Consider the following 19,735-nt stretch of genomic DNA (forward strand, 5'->3'; position numbering starts at 1 on the left):
ACTGGTTGAATCCCGTTAGTTACCAATTACCGGGTCTCGGGATTCAGTCCTGCCTTCCAGCCAAGAAACTTGCTTTGTGAATCCAAAAGTTTTCTTGCCTCGGGCATCAAGGCATCACATAGCCAACCGCCTCGTGACAGGCACTGGTTACACTAATCCAAGGGAATTTCCATCTGTTTACAACCTGTCCTTGTTGGCCCATTAAAGCCACGACAACGAGCAGCTCACAGGGCTTTTTAACATCTATATCTACTTGAAATCCACACAAGGACTGTCTAATTTATTGATATGTTATGGAGTCGACGTCCAAATGCAGAGCAAATTGGCCAGTCAGGCATGAAGCAAATTGAAGATGTGTTGGCAGCATGGGAACGTGCAAATCCTCAGTTCCTCAGCCGAGCTCACTTTATCTTAGAGGTGTCACAGGGTCGACCCTTAATGTCACCACCGGGTACAACCGTCGGCAATGGCTCTAGGACCGTGCTCAAGTATCCGTGGGTTGCCAAAGCTTTGTGAGAGGTCGAAAAGACTAACTATGTGAGATGATGGTCAGGATGCCACCTTACTAGATGATAGTATGCGAAGTTGCAATCACCCTTTGTCGAAAATTGGACTCTCAAGTACAGATATTTGGGTTTGTGAGATACTGCAACCATTGAACTCATTTCAATGGCTATTCACCTGTTTAACCAAGGATGATCAAGCTCTTCTAGTACACACCAACTGAACCATAATAAGGATAATTGGATGGACCTTTGCGCAGTTGCCCCACTGATATGACCTTGTTCGGGAGACTCGATCCTTTCCTTACCAGCGCCATCGGGAAGGCGCTTGGAGACGTCCACAATTCTGATCATTGCCGTCCATTGAGACTATCGAGTTTCTGTGGGTAGGATCTTGCCCGTATGTAATAATATGACCGACAGATAACATTGCGGTTACAGGATAGCATATTTCTATGGAGACAGCATGTCTTCAGAGCTATTCCCAGTTTGCGAATATCCACGATTCTGCCTGAACATATACCGGCCTATATCGGGAGTGTACAGCCTTGTGCCACTTGTGATGGTGAGTTCTAAGTTGCGTTCAATCCGGCTCGGTACCTTCCTTTCCGGCTCTGCGTGTCTTCTCCCTGAACGGCTTAGTATGTCTCCACTGTGAATATACCTTTGGTCGATCATTTCTTTCTATTGTCGCAAAGTAAGGTCACACAGCATCTCGCAATGTAACTTTGTCGGCAGATGGATGCATAATATCGGGTGTCCGTTCCCGTGCATTACGCTTTGCCAAAGTTAGCATGAAGCGCTGTGCGCCATAACGAGGTTGATGTGATACAATCCCTAGACTCAGGTAAAAGCGATATCTGAGCAGATAGGTACCTTCACAATACCTATGAGCGATCAACCTGTATGACCAAGCATCCATCATTCCTTGACCATTGATTCATAGTTTCATTATACTCGCAGCAAGTATGCAAGCACCGAAGCCAGACAAGGAAGTCGAAGACATCGGTCTACAGATAGCAACTGAAAGTTCGAGGTCAAGATCACGAACCCCAGAGGGAAGTTACTCAAATGCTCCCCATCGGGAGAACGCTCCAGATATGGGTTTAAGGGATGGCCTAACATCCAAACTTCCCATCGAAACATTGCCCGGATCCTTCATTCCAATTGCCGTGGTGGGTATGGCGATGAGACTTCCTGGAGGGATTCGCACAGAGGATCAGTTTTGGAATTGTTTGATCAGAAAAGGAGACGGTCACTGTGAGGTGCCGAAGAACAGATACAATGCAGATGCATTTTATCATCCGACAAAGGAACACTGTACGAGAACCAAGTATGGATATTTCCTGAAAGATGATCCGGCCTGCTTCGACGCGCAGTTTTTCTCGGCGCGTGACCACGAAGCAGCCAACATGGACCCGCAGCAGCGGCTTTTGCTAGAGTTGGTTTGGGAATGTCTTGAAAGTGCAGGGGAGACCAACTGGGAAGGAAGGGACATCGGTTGCTTTGTTGGGGTTTTCGGAGAAGACTGGCTGGGTCTTGCCCATCGGGATCCACAGACTGTCAACCGATTCCATGCTCTCGGCACCGGAGATTATGCACTGGCGAACTCCATCTCCTATAAGTATGACTTCCGGGGCCCAAGGTATGTGATGACGCTTTACTATGGAGGGCACACTTGGGGGTAATGGCGATAGCCTAACATCGTCTGCAGTATGACAATCCAAACAGCTTGCTCATCCTCCCTGGTTGCAGTTCATGAAGCATGCCAATCGTTGGCTGCCGGAACTTGTTCGTCTGCTATTGTTGCTGGCAGTAATCTTATCTTCACCCCAACAATGACAGCGAGTCTGTCCGACAACACGGTACTTTCCCCTAGTGGGATTTGCCGAACTTTCGATGCGAATGCTGATGGCTATGGACGAGGTGAAGCGATCAACGTCGTGTACCTCAAGCGCCTTGATAAGGCGGTACAGGCAAATGACCCGATCAGGGCAGTCATTCGATCAACTGCCGTGAACTTCGATGGGAAAACGGCAAACATAACTGCTCCGTCGGTCCGCTCACAAGAGAGTCTAATTAAGAGCGCATACCAGCGGGCTGGAATTGACGATCCCTCTGAGACGGCCTTCGTGGAATGCCATGGTACTGCAACAATTGCAGGTGATGCAGTCGAGACAACAGCAGTTGCAAACTGCTTCAAACCCAAGGGGGTGGTTATTGGCGCGGTAAGCAACACTCAGCACATGAGAAGCTCAGTCGCTGAACCAACCAGGTAAAACCCAATTTTGGTCATTCGGAGGGTGCGTCAGGTATCACCAGTCTTATCAAAGCTATTTTGTCACTTGAGCGCTCGACTATTCCTCCGAATGCACACGTTGAGTCCTTGAACCCACGGATTCTTGAATCCGGCTTAACGGTGCCTCTAGAACCCATGGATTGGCCCGCTGATCGACGACTAAGGGTCAGTATAAATGGGTTTGGCGTAGGTGGCGCGAATGCTCATGTCATATTGGACTCTACGTCGGAATTCTCTCTCAGTCATCATGGCCCGCAGTTCTTCAGCCCATTAGAAGGCAACAAGCTACTTGTTGTATCGGCGCGCGACCCAAGGAGTTTGCAGACCCGTATTCAGCAGGTAAGTGACTATGCAAATAACAACCCTGATAAACTTCATGATCTTGCCTTTACCCTCGGGGTAAGAAGGGAGCATTTGCCACACCGCGCAGTGTGTGTGGCTTCTTCGAAGACTCCGATCGACAACTCAATGTTCCAGAAATCTCATGCTCAATCCCTGCCTCAGCTTTCATTCGTATTTACTGGGCAAGGGTCCCAGTGGGCAGGCATGGGAAAGGGACTCCTGGAAACATATGACAGCTTTCGGGCAGATATTATGAGGCTCGAGGAGAGCCTCAAAATGGTTGAAGACCCACCAACATGGTCTCTTCAAGGTGAATTCCTTTTACAACGGTAAACATGAACAGATCGCTAACTTTCATTGGAAGAGGAACTTATCCGCACATCCGAGTCGCGCGTTAACGAGGCGGAATTCTGTCAGCCACTTTGCACTGCAGTGCAGGTTGGGCTTGTCAATCTCCTTGCATCCTGGGGAGTCAAACCGGAAGCTGTAGTTGGACATTCCAGTGGTGAAATCGCAGCAGCTTACGCAGCAGGTGCTCTCTCGGAAAGTTCGGCCATCATACTCGCTTACTATCGCGGTAAGCTTGCCAAATCTCAAACAGGGCTGGGCGAGATGGCAAGTGTTGGCCTCTCCAGTGACGATGTAGCTCCGTATCTCATTGATGGAGTGGTAATCGCCTGCAAAAATAGCCCAACGAGCGTTACTCTTTCGGGGGAGACGAGCAAGATTGACCTGATAGTGAAGATGATCAGGGATGAACTTCCTGATACCTTTTGCAAGAGACTGGGATTAGGAGTTGCTTATCATTCCCGTGAGTGGCTATTGAATCACATTGTAACGGATTGATTCTAACACTAAGATAGATTATATGAAGTCTGTGGGGCCTCTTTATGAGGCCTCTATCTCCAGACACTTACAAAACAACCCTCAAATGTTGCCGATGCTGTCAAGTGTCACTGCGGAAATGATCCTAGATCCTCAGGAACTTGATGCTGCCTACTGGAGACGCAACCTCGAGTCCCCTGTTCTCTTCGCAGATGCAGTGAGCAACCTGCTAGCTAATGACAAACACCACGTTTTCATTGAGGTTGGCCCGCATTCTGCGCTATCGGGGCCTTTAAAGCAGATCTTCAAGTGCCAAGGGCTGAAGCAAAGTCCGTTTTACATACCTACGCTTGTTCGCTACGACACTAGTTCTGAGGCACAGCTCTTATCCGCGCTAGGCTTGATTCATATCAATGGAGCCTTTGTGGATTTAATCTCAGTGAATGGCAAAGGCCGCCCTTTGACAGATCTCCCGCCGTACCCATGGCAGCATGGAGTGCGATACTGGAACGAAAGCCGACTAGTAAGGGAGTGGAGATTGAATGGAACGCCCTCTCATGAATTGCTCGGTTCACGTTGTCCCGAGTCTACAGATCTGGAGCCTTCGTGGAGGAACATACTGAGCTTGGAAAGCGTCCCCTGGCTGTCTGGGCATGTACTTCGAGGTCAAGTAGTGTTCCCTGCAGCTGGGTATATCACTATGGCAGGTGAATCAATTCAACAACTCACCTCGGAGACTGAGGGATATACAGTCAAGGACGTTTTATTCAAGAGCCCCCTAGTCATAGGTGACTCTAGTTCTATGGAAATTATTACGTCTCTACGGCCAAATAAGGTAAACGACTTAATGAATTCAGAGTGGTTTGCATTTTCCATATCAAGTTACAACAGCAAGGACTGGATCGAGAACTGCAGCGGTCACGTTCGAGCAGGAGCTAATGATCAAGGTAGCCATGTGCAAGTAGAGGGCTATGCGCGTCGCCTATCCTCCGAGACGTTTTACAGTGCTCTGTTTGATCGTGGCCTTTCTTATGGGACGCAGTTTAGTGGTCTACAAAATATCTCTGCCGACCCCTTGGGCGGAAAAGCCTCGGCCAGCGTGAATACAGTAGAGCATAACGAGAGTCCTTACCTGATTCATCCGGCTATGATTGACCAATGTCTCCAGCTCATGACGGTTGCAGGTGCAGCAGGCATTTCTCGCCGCATAGTCAAGAATGCAATCCCTGCCTCGGTCGAACGAATGTCCATTAGGAGGGGTGGCCACCATATGGAGGTTGGTATATCTGTCAAACAGGAATCCGCCAACTACCTGACAGGAGATGCAACTGCTGTGCTCGATGGAAAAGTAGTACTTTCCATGACGCGTGGGATTCTCTTCTCAAGGGGTGAACAGGGGAAAGCCGAGTCCATCCCACTATTTTCCCAGATGCAGTGGAGGCCCGACATTGACTTCCAGCATCCCCAATCGCTACTGCCACACACTGAGTTGTCCGCGGCCCAGGTCGAATACCTAGACACAGTGAAAAAGTTATCGCTCCTCTATATACTACAAACGGCCGACAAAATCAAGGGTATACACCCGAAAAGTCCACATCTAACCAAATGGAGAAGTTGGATTTTGGCAGAAGCAGACAGGATTCTGTGCGACAGCCAGATGTTAGATTCCAACTGTGAGAAGTGGGCGGGGATGTCAAATGCAGAAAAGGAGGCTATTATTGAAACCTTGAGCATTGGCCTAGCCAATGAAGAGAGCCCCGACGGCACGATTCCAGCTGTATGTATGGATCAGATCCATGCGAACTGCCAAGGAATCATCTCTGACGAGGTTTCTGCACTGGACCTCCTACTGGATGACAATCGGCTGGGGCGTTACTACGCTTACGGCCAAAGATATGCAAACTGGGATGTCTTTCTGACTCTGCTGCGTCACTCAAAGCCAGGACTACGCATCCTCGAAATTGGAGGGGGCACCGGAGCTGCCACAGCAGCTGCACTACAATCATTATGCGTGTCATGGATACCTATGTATGCCCGATATGTCTTTACTGATATAGCCCCCAGCTTCCTCGCGGCAGCCCGCAGTAAGTTTGAACGTTACCGAAAATTAGAATACAAGGTCCTCGATATCTGCCGTGATCCGCTCGAGCAAGGCTTCGCAGCTAACGAGTTTGATCTTGTCATCGCATCGAACGTTAGGCATACCTGAGAGTGATTCCTATAATCGCTAACCTATCATCCAGGTTCTCCATGCAACCCCGATATTAAAGCATTCTCTTGAGAACGTCCGGAAGCTGCTCGCCCCGGATGGACGTTTTCTTCTCCATGAGTTGCACTCAGGTATGAACCTGGTAGTTCTTCGCTGCCTTTAAACTAAACATCTAAATACTGGTTGATAGACATGATATGCACTGACTACATTATGGTAAGTCCCCAGAATTATGACTGTTCGATACCAACACGGACATTTGAGCTCATCATACAACAGGGAACATTGCCTGGATGGTGGGTGGGTGAACAGGACGGACGTATAAACAAGCCTTACATTAGCCCGGAGAGATGGCACCAGGAGCTACAGACTGCTGGCTTTACGGGGACTGAGGCAGTATGCCATGACTTCGATGCACCCTACCGATCTTCTGCCACCATGATTACAAGTCCTGTTACCGGTCCAAATATAAGGTCAACGGTTTCGTTGTTGGTACCTGATACCAGGTCCCTGAGCACCTGGGCGAATATTGTTTATTCTAGACTCACAGACTTAGGGCATACGGTGGGATGGACAACCTTAGATGATCCGCCTAGTGAGACAGGGTACATTATCTGTTTACTGGACCAAGAGAGCTCGTTTCTCTATGGGTTGGCTGAAGAAAGATATAATGCCCTGAGAGACTATCTGGTACAGGCTAGTCGATGCCTTGTACTGTGGGTTACCCAGAGCACGCAAGTCCTTTGTCAGAACCCGAAATTTGGCCTGGCACCAGGATTCGTGCGGTCTACCAGGCACGATTTGATGATCGATTTCTGCCTACTCGAAGTCGAATCATTTGATCTGGGTGCAGCAGACGCCCTTGGAACTGTACTCGGAAAGATCAGTCAATCCAGAGAGGCATCAAATCAATCCCTGGATTACGAGTTTGCCTTATGCGATGGCATCATCCACACCGCTCGGTGTTATTGGGGACTAGAGAATGGAACCATAGTATCAGAACCAAAGTTAGAGCTTCCTAAGAGACTGCACTTTCGCAAGAGTGGTCTACTTGACAGTCTAAGATGGCTAGAATGTCGCGAACAGGGCCTAGGTGATGATGATGTTGAGGTTGACATCCACTATATTGGTTTGAATTTCAGGGTCGGTATTTCTCGGTTTGCAACAACGCCACCTAATGACTAACTCTTGATATAGGATGTTCTAGTAGCGATGGGCTTCTTTGGCGACGCAGATCAGCTGGGCGTGGAAGGAAGTGGAACGCTTCGGCGAGTTGGGAATCATGTCACCGACCTCGTAGTCGGGGATCGGGTGTTGGTCTTGGGCCCGGGAATTTTTGGTACTCGGTTGGTCGTTGATCGGCAGCGCTGTAGAAAGCTAGATAAAGGGCTTTCCTTGGAGGATGCAGCAAACATGGCGCTTGTGTATATGACGGCAATGTATTGTTTGGTCTATGTCGGGCAGATCAAGAAGGGCCAGGTACGTCTCGTTTGAACTCAGCCGATACAGTTGACTTGACTGATCACCGCACGTAGACTGTCCTTGTTCATTCTGCATGTGGCGGATTCGGGATGGCCGCCATTCAAGTCTGCACGCTACTTGGTGCAGAAGTATGCGAAAGGGAACTCTTTGCTCCTGGTGGTACTTTGTTAACCATTGCGAACAGATCTTTGCAACAGTAGGGAACCAAACCAAGAGAGACCACCTCATCCATGAATTCGACATCCCCCCCGATCACATCTTTGATTCTAGGAGCGCAAGTTTTCTCCAGTCTTTGATGGAAGCGACAGGCGGGCGTGGGGTGGAAATCGTTCTGAACTCTCTGGCTGGAAATTTGCTGCATGCTTCTTGGGAATGTGTCGCCCCATTCGGAAAGATGATTGAACTAGGCAAGCGGGATTTTATCCTCAACGGCGCACTGAGCCTGAAGCCATTCCTTAACAATCGTGCCTTTTTTGGTGTCGACCTGCTTGGGGTAGCAGAAGCAGATCCAGAGACGCTCCACCGGTCAGTATTCCCGCCGACAGCTAAGTTAGATGCTTTGCCAGCTAAGACTCGATCCAGAGAGATTACTCAGATTATATCATGGTACGAAGAGGGTAAGATCCTGCCCATTCGCCCCGTCACAGTATTTGAAGCCTGTGACGTGGCGGACGCATTTCGGTATATGCAGCAAGGCACCCATATGGGAAAGATAGTTATAAGGATGCCTCATGACTCTTACCAGCTACCGAGCCCAATGATAGATAGGTGTGCGTCATTCCCGCTACAAGCATCCTATCTTCTGGTTGGCGGTCTCGGAGGTTTGGGGCGTGCAGTATCCACATGGATGGTAGAAAGAGGAGCACGCCATCTAGTTTATCTTTCTCGCGATGCAGGAGCACGACAGGAGGATAGGGAGTTCATATTTGAGCTCGAGATGGCAGGGTGCCATGTGCAGTGTGTCAAGGGCAACGTGGCAAACTTGGAGGATGTGCAGCGTGCCGTTTCAAAGTGCAAAGAGCCTTTGAAAGGAGTTCTGCAGATGTCATTGTGCTTGAGGGTAAGAGATTACTATAGTGATTGCAAGGTGTCGGGTATGCTGATGGTTTGGGATCAACAGGATAGTCCCTTTGCTGAAATGAGCTACGAGGATTGGCAGGCGTCGATGGCCCCCAAGGTCCAGGGCACGTGGAACCTGCACATAGCAGTCACAAAAGAAGACTTGGATTTCTTTGTTCTGTTCGGCTCCGTGGTTGGGCTCTGCGGAAATTTGACTCAGGTCAACTACGCAGCAGCCAACACCTTTCTTGATGCATTCTCACACTATCGTCGACAACTCAGCCTGCCATCCTCGGTCCTGACACTTGGGGCTGTTGGAGAGATTGGCCTAATCAGTCGACAGCCACGGCTTCTACAATCAATTAAGAGCCTTGGAGCATGGCTTCTAAAAGAGGATGAGGTGTTGAAGGGGCTGGAGATGTGTATCCTACAGTCTCATGCACCCAGCCCAACGAGGCCCGGGATCCAGACTTCAACCCCCATAATAGTCGGACTTGGACACACAAGACCGCTTTCCGACCCGACCGTGCGACCCATGTGGTATGATCGCGACGCTCGATTTGCATCCTACACAAGCATCGAATCCAGTTCAGAGCAGCAGTCTGACGACGCAAGTAGCAACTTGCTAAGGGATCTAGTCCTTCGGGCAGAAAGGGAACCCTCTATTGTGTTCACCGAGGAGGCCAGGAATCTGATTATTAAGGAGACGGTTCGCGTGATTTGCATGTATCTGACTGGATCTGAAGACATTGACGACGAACAGAAATTGGCTATTGTGATTGACTCTCTTGCCTCCATCGAGATCAAGAGCTGGGTACGGCGCAATCTGGGACTCGAAGTCAGTGTGCCTGACATTGCCAAGTCGCGCACTGTCGGAGGGCTGGCACAGTTGGCAGTGGACCGTTTGAAAGCTCATTTTAAGGCGAGGATGGAGGACATGGATGATGCACATGAAGGAATTGCTGCAGAAGTCCCTGACTGAACCTCGATCAATGCCGATCTTCAAGTTCTCGGTGCTGCTATCTTTCTTTTCAACCTTGAATGATGAGTAGTTAGACATAGGTACACACTAGCTTGATCAAGACAATCATCTCATTATTTTCCAACTATTCTTCAGACCCCATACCCCATACTCCAGGACCAACTTACAAGTTTACCCCCAAAACACTCCAACCAAGCCTAACCATCGGCAAACCCACACGCAACCCCGAACACACCACACAGCTACTTGAAAGGTAAGCTCAACTCCATACACCGGTTCGGTCAAGTCAAGTCAAGTACGGCGTAATCCCCCGGGCTATCTCCTCCCGAGAGCTGTCTGTCCCCTTCTCCATCCCCATCTCCATCAATACTCAACATGTACTGACCGGTATAGACACACCTTGCTTAACGAAAATCCACACTAAGAATAGATAAATACCCATTGACTAATAAATTTTAGTTGCGCGCACATAAAATACATCCCCCAAGTACAACCTTGAGAGAGTTGTTTGAGAAGCAGTGAGTGACGGCAATAGCCCTTCCCCAAAAGAGTAATTTCATTTAACGATAAGCCTACGTCATTGGTGCATTTCGGAATTCATCATCTTGAAGTTGATTGGTGGATTGCGGGGCGTTCAGTTGCCGGGTCAGGTGATCACTCGGTTCTGCATATGTATCTACATATTTTAGGAGAATTAGGGATAAATATTGATAAATGTAGGTAATTAATATCCGTGAGAGATGTAGTTAAGGAGACTGTGATTAATTAGGTAGCGGGCGGCGTGGGTTAATTGAATCCAATGCGGGTTGGCTGGGTAGGTTGTATGATGGATTTCGGTCCGAGGTAAGTTGTGGTGGACATTCCCCAGGTCTATGTCCACCCTTGGCATCTGCTTTCTTTGTGGTTTGTATGGGGTAAGGTAAGGTTAGGTTACTGTGGTGGCATTACGCGACCGGGGTCCCGGTATGGTTTCTTGCTGTTGTTGTTGTTGTTGTTGGTTTTTAAGAACTTGGGGTGCTAGTATTGTCGACATCCCTCTATCTTTGAAATCTATACACAATGGGTGTAATCTTCTTACAACTGTCTGAAGAATCCACTGCATAGGCACAGTATCCAAGGATTACGATGGAGCACAAGCATCGATACGCCCAAAATTCAGACGATTCGAATCCGGGGGAGAGTTTACAGGGCCGAGCATGACGTGCCGGCTGACTTAAGCCTGCGATGTCATTTGCTGGTGGGCGGGCATGTGAAAGGGCCGTCCGGTCGTCCATGTCATGGGAGAAGAGAGCCAGGCTGGACTTGATTGCTCTGATGACGCTCTGCATGTGATGGTCCCCTGGTTTTGATGGAGTATTCTATCTCTGTAGTTGAGGAGGGATGGGGGTGTGTCTAGGGTAGAATCTCGTACTATGTAGTTAGTACCACAACCTCAGAATAACTCCAGCCCATCCAGCACAGACCAGACCAGACCCATCGAATCCACCGACAAAGACAACATCTGGAAAATGTGAAAAACGAAAAGAAACCGTCATACCGGACCCAGGTCGGACCGGGTCAGCGAACGGTAATCGTACGGTACATACATACCAGATGGTTTGAACTTGGAAGGGGGATGATGAGCCTCGGCCGAGTGAGCGACTCTCTCCCCCGTCGGCTTCTGAACGCTTTCTCCCCCGGATCGTCTGCTGCTTAAAGATCTATCTTCCCTGCCTGCTTTTAACTCTCTCCCTCCTTCTCTATTTCTGTGTCTGATTTCTTTTCCATCTTCTCGCCATCTCTCTTGACTCCCCTTTTATTCTCTATCCCGCCTCCACGATGGCAGCCGCCCCTAGAGTGATCGTTGTCGGCGGTGGACGTGAGTGGTTCTTCACCGCAAGGAAACAGCTTTCCCCGCATTGCTGACCATTGCCTCGTTTCTCAGTGTCCGGGCTTAGTGCCGCCCACACCGTCTACCTCAACGGTGGAAATGTCCTTGTTCTAGACAAGCAGGGTATGTTGGATCTCGCTGTTTTGCCAATTTACAGTCGCATCATTGTTCTTTATCGGAATACCCCAGAAACTGACAAACGCAGCCTTCTTCGGTGGCAACTCCACCAAGGCTACGTCCGGTATTAACGGCGCCCTGACGCGCACCCAGGTCGACCTGGGCATCGCCGACAGCGTCAAGACTTTCTACGATGATACCCTCAAATCCGCCAGAGATAAGGCGCGTCCCGATCTGATCAAGGTCCTCACATACAAGTCCGCTGCTGCTGTCGAGTGGTTGCAGGATGTTTTCAACCTCGACCTCACCCTTGTTTCCCGGCTCGGGTGAGTTTCTCGTTCTTCGTGTCATGATGACTCTGGCAATTCGTACTAATTCGACCAGCGGTCACTCCCAGCCCCGTACGCATCGTGGTCACGATGCCAAGTTCCCCGGCATGGCCATCACATACGCCCTCATGCAACGGTTAGAAGAGCTTACTGATGCTGAGCCCGACCGTGTCCAGATCCTCAAGAAGGCTCGCGTGACCTCCATCAACAAGTCTGGAAACAATGTGACTGGTGTGACTTACGAGTACAATGGCGAGACCCATACCGCGGAGGGTGTTGTCGTTCTGGCCACTGGTGGCTACGCCGCTGACTTCGGTGACGGCTCCCTTCTGAAGCAGCACCGCCCCGACACCTTCGGTCTGTCCAGCACCAACGGCACCCACGCCACCGGTGATGGCCAGAAGATGCTGATGGAAATTGGTGCCAACGGTATCGACATGGACAAGGTCCAGGTCCACCCCACGGGTCTCGTGGATCCCAAGGACCCGACCGCCAAATTCAAGTTCCTGGCTGCTGAAGCCCTGCGTGGTGAGGGTGGTCTGCTCCTCAACTCAGACGGCCAGCGGTTCTCGGATGAGCTGGGCCACCGTGACTACGTCTCGGGACAGATGTGGAAGGAGAAGGAGAAGGGCAAGTGGCCCATCCGCCTCGTGCTTAACAGCAAGGCGTCCAACGTCCTCGACTTCCACACTCGCCACTACTCTGGCCGTGGTCTGATGAAGAAGATGACAGGCAAGGAGCTGGCCAAGGAAATTGGTTGCGGCGAAGCAGCCCTCCAGAAGACGTTCGACGATTACAACCTCATTGCCGACGGCAAGAAGAAGGACCCCTGGAACAAGCGTTTCTTCCACAACCTGCCTTTCAGCATCGACGACACCTTCCACGTGGCTCTGATGGAGCCTGTTCTGCACTTCACCATGGGTGGTATTGAGATCAACGAGCACGCCGAGGTTCTCAACTCGGAGCAGCAGCCATTCGATGGTCTCTACGCTTGCGGTGAGCTTGCTGGAGGTGTGCACGGTGCCAACCGTCTGGGCGGCTCTTCCCTGCTAGGCTGTGTTGTGTATGGCCGGGTCGCGGGTGACCGTGCTAGCCAGTACCTCTTCCAGAAGCTGCTCTCTGGCGGTGCCTCCACTGCCGCACAGCGACTGGGCCAGATTTCCCTGCACATCGACCCGGCCACTCCGGGTAAGTTCTCTGTTGAATGGGCCGGAAGCGGTGGTGGTCAGGTCGCCGCAGGTGCCGGAACTCCCGCTGCCTCGGCCCAGCCCGCCAAATCGGCCGCAACCCCTGCAGGTGCCGCTGAGACGGCCAAGCCGAAGGAGCCCGCCAAGTTCTCGATCCCTGAAAAGGAATACTCAATGGAGGAGGTCGCCAAGCACAACAAGAAGGAAGACCTATGGATTGTAGTCAAGGGTGTCGTGCTGGATGTGACCAACTGGCTGGACGAGCACCCGGGTGGAGCTAACGCCCTCTTCAACTTCATGGGCCGTGATGCCACAGAAGGTATGTACTGCTTCTTAGCCGATGATGTTGAACCATTCTAACCAAACTCCAGAATTTGCGATGCTCCATGACGACGAGGTCATCCCCAAGTACGCTGCCCATATTGTCATCGGCCGTGTCAAGGGTCAGACCCCTAGCCTCGAGCTGTAAAAACATGACATAGAACGAAGATATATCGGTTGGGAAGAGAAAACAACCATGCAGCCATTTTGACACATACCCATTTTTGTTGATTTCCTGTTGAGCATGCCCATGGTGATGATGGTTTCAGGACTACGGCTTCGCGTCCTTTATGTTATTTTTCCAGTATGTAAGATACAATTTATTCCAATTGTTCTTAGACAAATCAGGTCATCATAGTTTCGAAATATTCTCAGCATGATAACAGCAAATGGCTGTTCCATCGGCTGCAGTAAATTTTCGGGGCCAGTGTACATAAAGGGGAAGTATATATGTATCCTATCAAGGGAAACCGATTCGTTCCGACCGTAGGGACCATTATGATACGATAGCCAAGTTCTCGGCAAGCCGGGTCATTGCTGCATGTGCTTGAGGATCATCTTCAACCGTCGTACAGCAGGCCCCTCCTCCGCTCTTCCGGTATTATTATTGGACTCCATCTCCTTGGCGGCAGCCTCCAATGTAGGGCGCAGGTAGCCCCAGACTTCATCATGGTATCGCTCCTCGACAGTAAGCCAATCCGCCGCACCGGGTAGACCCGTCAAAACGTTATCTCGCAGCGTGGCTGCATCCGAGTTACCTCCCGATGGGACCGTGGCAAGAAAATCACCGATATCTGGAACCAGGCTGAGGGATGTCAGGTTGCGGGCGGATGTGTCTTGGGGGGTTGCGGACGCAGCTGGGGGTGTAAGACGACGGAAGGACTCGATCATTTGTATTTCTGTGGGTGTAAGTTGTACAGGCGACAACTCGGTCTCAACAATTTCAGCGGGCTCGTCGGCTGTAGGAGGGAACTCGGGATCGAAGGTATGGTCAGAGAGTAGGGATACGACTGCGTCGCCGTCGGAGGACAGGAGAGATGGTTGGTCGGGCAAAGCCCTTTGATCGGACGTGACAGGGTTGGTAGAATCGCTGTCCGTCGCTCGTCCCTTGCCCTTACCCTTGGACTCATCCGCGTTTAGACCTGAGATGAAGCTGTCATTGTTGCTGCTGAAGGATTCCATGCCGTAAGTACGTTGGAATTCATCTTCTGTAAGCGGAGGGAGATCGAACCCCCCGGTTCGTACGGTGGATGATGACCGGAATGTTTCGGCAGGGGTAGATATCGAAGACTCTCGAGTCGAAGGCGAGGCAGAGGTAGAGCTTTCCCTATACTGCTGGGCCGCTGCTAGTGCCGAGTGGGACGATGAATTCCCGGCCTTACCGCTGTTAGCCAGCAATTGGGCGGTATCTGCTGACGAGCCAGGGGTGGAGAAGACATTCCTCGCGAGTCCCGAAGCTGAGTTCTGGATCCGACTGGCTAGAGAAGGGCTGTTTGGGCGTTCATTGGTACCTGGGGAGGAATTGGCGTCGTTGCGGTGTGTTTTTGCGGGCTTGTCGTCACTGCCCCGCTTCTCGTTGTTAGACATGGTCTGTCGCGGGCGGGGAGTGTCAGTGCTGCCAGTCGTAGTACGAGTACCAGGTCGCCAGCAACAGCAACAGCGACGAAGGCAAACGATCCGAACAAATTGTAAGATTGACCAGAAAGGGGGACGACAAGAAAACCTAGATCATTCAGTCGCTTTCACGGGAGATATTGGGTTAGTGTTCGGTCCAAGGGAGTCGGGATCAGTAGGAAGAAGTGCATGTGCATGTGCATGTTAAGAGCCTCAGGCCAGAACAGTGGTTGCGGGAGTCCTGAGATTCCAGGCAACGCGGCACACGATGAAACCGATCTGAATGGAGAGGTGCTGGGCTGCAATAATATTAAGAATCTCCCCGGTCGGGAGGCATTCTGGTTGTCTCTGGTTCCTGGGTGAATAGTTCGGACGGGATCCAACGGGCCCCTCCATCCTTCGTTAGTTTCATAGTAGTATATGGTTAGTTGTTTGTTGTTTTGTGAACGTCTGCTGAATCAAGAGACTACAGCCGTGGTGCCTGGGCAGAGGAAGACCAGCTGCCGCTGGATGCCATTTTTCGGAAGCATTCTTCCCATGAGTACCTTTCACGGAGAAGCCAGGCATGCATACTACAATGGCTGCAACGAGTGAGGAGGAGAAGAACAACAACAATGGCCGGGGGGAGAGTTGCAATGGAGGGGACAGTGGTTGATGTCAGCGCCCGGCCGAGTTAAGTTGGGTTGTTGCTGCGTGTGGGTTTACGGGCAGCCACTGCTCCCCACCACCAACAGACGGGTCTTGCCAAACCACCGCCTCACCTCAACCACCACCATTCTCCTCCTCCACCACCACTCCTCCATCTCGCTCCATCATCGTCATCCTCTCCCTCCCACTTCCCGCCTCGCCAACTCCCCCCTCCCCCCTCTTTTTCTACCCTTCGGCCGACCGTCGTCTCTTCGTACGGCTGGTCTGTGCTTGTCCTTGTGTTTTCCATTTATTCTTAGACACTAGCACAACACCCACTATTAAATCCCCAGAGAGAAGGGTGTTCCAAAACCAAAGTTAAAAAGGAAAAAGACTTAAAAACAAAACTCCTCCCCACCCAGCTACTCTTCTCGTCTGGTCTGATCGGCTCTACCTGTCAATCATTTGTCTCCATCGGCCTGCAAGTGACTCAGCTCGGTCTTCTGCCTCTCACGTTCCTGTCGGACGTCGCGGCCCTGCTTCCTTCCTCACCTCTCCGCTTCTGCCATTCCCTAGTCGGACTCTCCAACCCTCCTGATCTACACTTGAGGCTCGTTCCTATCACGAATACTGTCGCCTGTCCGTCGTGGTTCTCATCGCTACCCCTCTTCTTTTCGCCTTGAACGAACTAGACCGTCCAGTGAAAAGTTCTCCAGCTCGAATCCTCGCAGCACGAGACCGGTATCCGCAGACCCCGCCTTGGCCGTCTCAAACGAGCTTCTCGATTTGTGGCTCCTAGAATCTTCCTTTCCCGGTCGCTGATAGACAACCCGGCCCAGGGTGGATTTGAAAGAAAATGGTAGACAGGGAGCCAGGTACACCTACCTGGAAGTTCACGCAGTGAGTAAAATCCCTTGAAGCTCTGTGTGGCAGCCGTGCCAGCTGTTCATGGTGGATGCGCCAACTTGTGATTTTTGTCGTGCTTGTGGCTACCTTTGGGCTAGGAGCGGGGTCGTGTTGGCAGATTGTTGGGGCACTCTTGTTTCCGCTTTTGAACCACAATGGCATGGCATATTCATGGCGATCACCCATACTAATATATGTAACTAGATGCTTTGGTGACAAAGGAGATGTGGAGGACATTACGGAAGGTAGGTCCTACCGCCCTTGATTCCTCAACCTAGAGCTCTCTCAGTAGCACTCCCTAAGGGCACTATGACACTCGACCTTTGGCTGACATTGCTTACTCTCCAGCGGACATTATTTCAACCGTTGAGTTTGACCACACCGGAAACTATCTAGCAACGGGAGATAAGGGAGGACGAGTGGTTTTATTTGAGCGGAATGAAACCGTACCAATGCCCTCGCCTTTGATTTGTTGTCAGGACGGAGGTGTCTAACAGTGTATAGAAAAAAACTTGCGAGTACAAATTCCACACCGAATTCCAATCCCACGAGCCGGAGTTCGATTACCTCAAATCTTTGGAGATCGAAGAAAAAATCAACAAAATCAAGTGGTGCAGACGGCAAAATGCGTCCCACTTTCTTCTTTCGACGAATGATAAAACGATAAAGCTCTGGAAGGTGTTTGATAAGTCATTGAAGGTTGTTGCAGAGAACAACCTTTCGAGCGAGCTGACCCCTGCGGGTGTCGGTGGTGGAGGGGCTCCCCGTGCGCCCCGTATAGCGTTCAAGGATCCATCCATGCTGAAGCTCCCACGAATGACGCATCATGATACCGTCGTGGCAGCCGTACCTCGGAGGACCTACGCGAACGCGCATGCTTACCATATTAACAGCATTTCCGTCAATAGCGATGGGGAAACGTTCATAAGCAGCGACGATCTCCGGGTCAACCTTTGGAATCTTAATATTCAAGATCAAAGTTTTAATATTGTGGACATCAAGCCTGCAAACATGGAGGAGCTCACGGAAGTCATTACGGCTGCTGAATTTCATCCACAAAGTTGCAACTGGTTCATGTATGCCAGTTCAAAGGGCACAATCAAGCTTGCCGATATGCGGCAGCGAGCATTGTGCGATGAACACTCAAAGCGTATGTGATCTCCCGCAGTCGTTGCTTACTTGCAGAAGCTATGTACTAACACTATTTCCCCACTCTAGTCTTTGAGCAAGAAGAGGATGCGTCGTCCCGTTCTTTCTTTTCCGAAATCATTTCATCGATTTCCGACGTGCGCTTCTCACACGACGGTCGCTACATTGTGTCAAGAGATTACCTGACTGTTAAAATCTGGGATGTCAACATGGAGAAACAGCCTGTGAAGACGATTCCCATTCACGAGCATCTGCGACCGCGTTTGTGTGACACATACGAGAACGATAGCATTTTCGATAAATTCGAGGTTGTTTTCTCCGGCGACGCGGAAAATGTTATGACAGGAAGTTACAACAACAACTTCATGATCTACCCCACAGATGCTAGCAAGGAAACGGAGATAGTACTGCAGGCGGACAAGTCTGCTTTCAAGGCGAAGAAGGTTGGCGTTCCAACGCCTATGAACAAGGGTGCCAACGGGAAGAAGAATGGCTCCAGAGCTGGCAGCCCTGCTGGTCCTGGTGGAAGAATGAAGAAGGAGACGGATGCCGACCAGATCGATTTCAATAAGAAGATCCTGCACATGAGCTGGCATCCTTATGAGGATAGCATTGCTATTGCTGCCACGAATAACGTGAGTTTCCCCTTTTTCCGATTATCTGGATGGTCCGTAACTGACTCTGAGGGGCGTACAGCTGTTTGTCTTTTCTGCATTGTAAGTATGTGACAAAGTGGCCATAATCATTAATGGACAGGAATGTCAGGATGTGAATCAAAGATGGGGCAGATATAAGACAATTAAGGTTCCTAGCAGCAGCAGTCGCAAATCCAAAATCAAGTTGCCAGTTCCAGTTTAGCACGCTTTTTTGCCCCGTTCTGTTGGAGTTTGGCTGTGCAGTGCTTGGTTGTTTATCCGTTTTCCTTTAGCCATCTTCCATCCACCTGACGAGGTGTCCATTCTAACCCGTCTATTGCAATGAACACGGTAATGTTCTATGATCGTTTTGGGGGGGGGGGGGCGTTTGGTGGGAACCGATAGAGAAGACTACGTGGGACCTCCAGAGGGTGTCTTGTCCCTTTTGCTGCCCGATGCCTGTTCAATTGATATGCATGTCTATGCCGCCCGGGGGGAGGCGCCGGGCTCTTCTGCTGTTTATGGCACCTCCGCTGCAACTAGAGCAAGACTTGAGATAGCTCGGATGGATGGTGGTGTCTACCTAGTATCACTGAGTAGATATGAATCTATGGGAGTTTCAAGGATAGAAGGGTTTTCTGGTCTTAATAACATTATCTTCTGTTTTAACAGAGATATATATGTTCCGCGCCCGACCTCAGCCCACTCTGTCGCTAAGGAGAGCCGAATTGAACTGTAGCGTTACCTTGGTGAATGAATGTCAGAAAAATTTTCCCGATCATAAAAACCAGACTGATTTACAGTATGGATAGCGCGGTGAAGGTGCCAGGGTATTGGAGTCACTATCGACGGTTCAACTCGGACCGTCTCATGGGACGGCTGTGTGACCGACCCAGTCAATGACGTCGGACCAATCCCACGGGGCTGCGTCATTCCCCCGGCCAATCAATTTGCAGTGACTGCCGCGGCCGGAAGATTGTCCTTCCGTGAGGCGGCACTATGCGGGAAAGGGGTTAGTGCCGTCAAAGGCCCTCTCCGCCTTCTGTCGGGAGACCATCCGTGATCGGTTGCGCGCAAACCATCATCACCGACTTGATCTGCTGCTCGCTGGCTAATCTGGACTTTTCTCTCCTCCGCCTTCTTGTCGTACCTTTTGTCGTGCCTTTTGCCCTCTCTCCGAGATCTGGCTGATTGTCATCTCGCGGCTTCTTGCGTCTGTATAGTTCGTCTGCGGTTGGCAGAGTCTCCAGCATAGTGATGTCGCTGTGAAATCAAGCTG

At 50.6% G+C, this 19,735-nt stretch overlaps 4 protein-coding genes across 4 annotated transcripts; 3 read left to right on the forward strand and 1 right to left on the reverse strand.

Moving 5' to 3' along the window:
• Window positions 1–1,666: 1,666 nt before the first annotated feature.
• Window positions 1,667–9,799, forward strand: BO94DRAFT_502041 (putative polyketide synthase). The gene is made up of 13 exons (XM_025609446.1): window positions 1,667–2,148; window positions 2,218–2,731; window positions 2,779–3,454; window positions 3,509–3,955; window positions 4,008–6,163; window positions 6,213–6,309; window positions 6,369–6,394; window positions 6,458–7,321; window positions 7,376–7,657; window positions 7,714–7,788; window positions 7,845–8,185; window positions 8,243–8,720; window positions 8,781–9,799. Exons 1-13 carry the CDS (start codon window positions 1,685–1,687, stop codon window positions 9,699–9,701), a joined length of 7,341 nt encoding a protein of 2,446 aa, XP_025462859.1. The 5' UTR covers window positions 1,667–1,684; the 3' UTR covers window positions 9,702–9,799.
• A 2,285-nt stretch (window positions 9,800–12,084) lies between these two features.
• osm1 (putative fumarate reductase Osm1) lies at window positions 12,085–13,956 on the forward strand. Its single transcript, XM_025612745.1, has 2 exons — window positions 12,085–13,523; window positions 13,576–13,956. The coding sequence occupies exons 1-2, from the start codon at window positions 12,125–12,127 to the stop codon at window positions 13,671–13,673; spliced, it is 1,497 nt and encodes a 498-aa protein (XP_025462860.1). The 5' UTR covers window positions 12,085–12,124; the 3' UTR covers window positions 13,674–13,956.
• Window positions 13,957–14,056: 100 nt separating this feature from the next.
• BO94DRAFT_569416 (uncharacterized protein) lies at window positions 14,057–15,112 on the reverse strand (the record flags this gene model as incomplete). The annotated part of the gene is made up of 1 exon (XM_025614736.1): window positions 14,057–15,112. One exon carries the CDS (start codon window positions 15,110–15,112, stop codon window positions 14,057–14,059), a length of 1,056 nt encoding a protein of 351 aa, XP_025462861.1.
• A 1,246-nt stretch (window positions 15,113–16,358) lies between these two features.
• On the forward strand, window positions 16,359–18,683 carry BO94DRAFT_264478 (protein phosphatase 2A regulatory subunit CDC55). The gene is made up of 5 exons (XM_025606513.1): window positions 16,359–16,666; window positions 16,877–16,917; window positions 17,021–17,118; window positions 17,177–17,822; window positions 17,891–18,683. Exons 1-5 carry the CDS (start codon window positions 16,623–16,625, stop codon window positions 18,547–18,549), a joined length of 1,488 nt encoding a protein of 495 aa, XP_025462862.1. The 5' UTR covers window positions 16,359–16,622; the 3' UTR covers window positions 18,550–18,683.
• Window positions 18,684–19,735: the final 1,052 nt, after the last annotated feature.

Source organism: Aspergillus sclerotioniger, assembly GCF_003184525.1.
Source record: "Aspergillus sclerotioniger CBS 115572 chromosome Unknown BO94scaffold_37, whole genome shotgun sequence".
NCBI lineage: Eukaryota > Fungi > Ascomycota > Eurotiomycetes > Eurotiales > Aspergillaceae > Aspergillus > Aspergillus sclerotioniger.

Bases quoted from the DNA above. Each gene is read 5' to 3' on its own strand.
- BO94DRAFT_502041 (XM_025609446.1), top strand. From the start codon at position 1,685: ATGGCGATGAGACTTCCTGGAGGGATTCGCACAGAGGATCAGTTTTGG. The intron at 6,164-6,212 runs GTTAGGCATACC...CCTATCATCCAG, and splicing joins ATCTTGTCATCGCATCGAAC to GTTCTCCATGCAACCCCGAT. The intron at 8,186-8,242 runs GTCAGTATTCCC...GACTCGATCCAG, and splicing joins GATCCAGAGACGCTCCACCG to AGAGATTACTCAGATTATAT.
- osm1 (XM_025612745.1), top strand. From the start codon at position 12,125: ATGGCCATCACATACGCCCTCATGCAACGGTTAGAAGAGCTTACTGAT. The intron at 13,524-13,575 runs GTATGTACTGCT...ACCAAACTCCAG, and splicing joins GGGCCGTGATGCCACAGAAG to AATTTGCGATGCTCCATGAC.
- BO94DRAFT_264478 (XM_025606513.1), top strand. From the start codon at position 16,623: ATGGTAGACAGGGAGCCAGGTACACCTACCTGGAAGTTCACGCA. The intron at 16,918-17,020 runs GTAGGTCCTACC...CTTACTCTCCAG, and splicing joins TGTGGAGGACATTACGGAAG to CGGACATTATTTCAACCGTT. The intron at 17,823-17,890 runs GTATGTGATCTC...TCCCCACTCTAG, and splicing joins GTGCGATGAACACTCAAAGC to TCTTTGAGCAAGAAGAGGAT.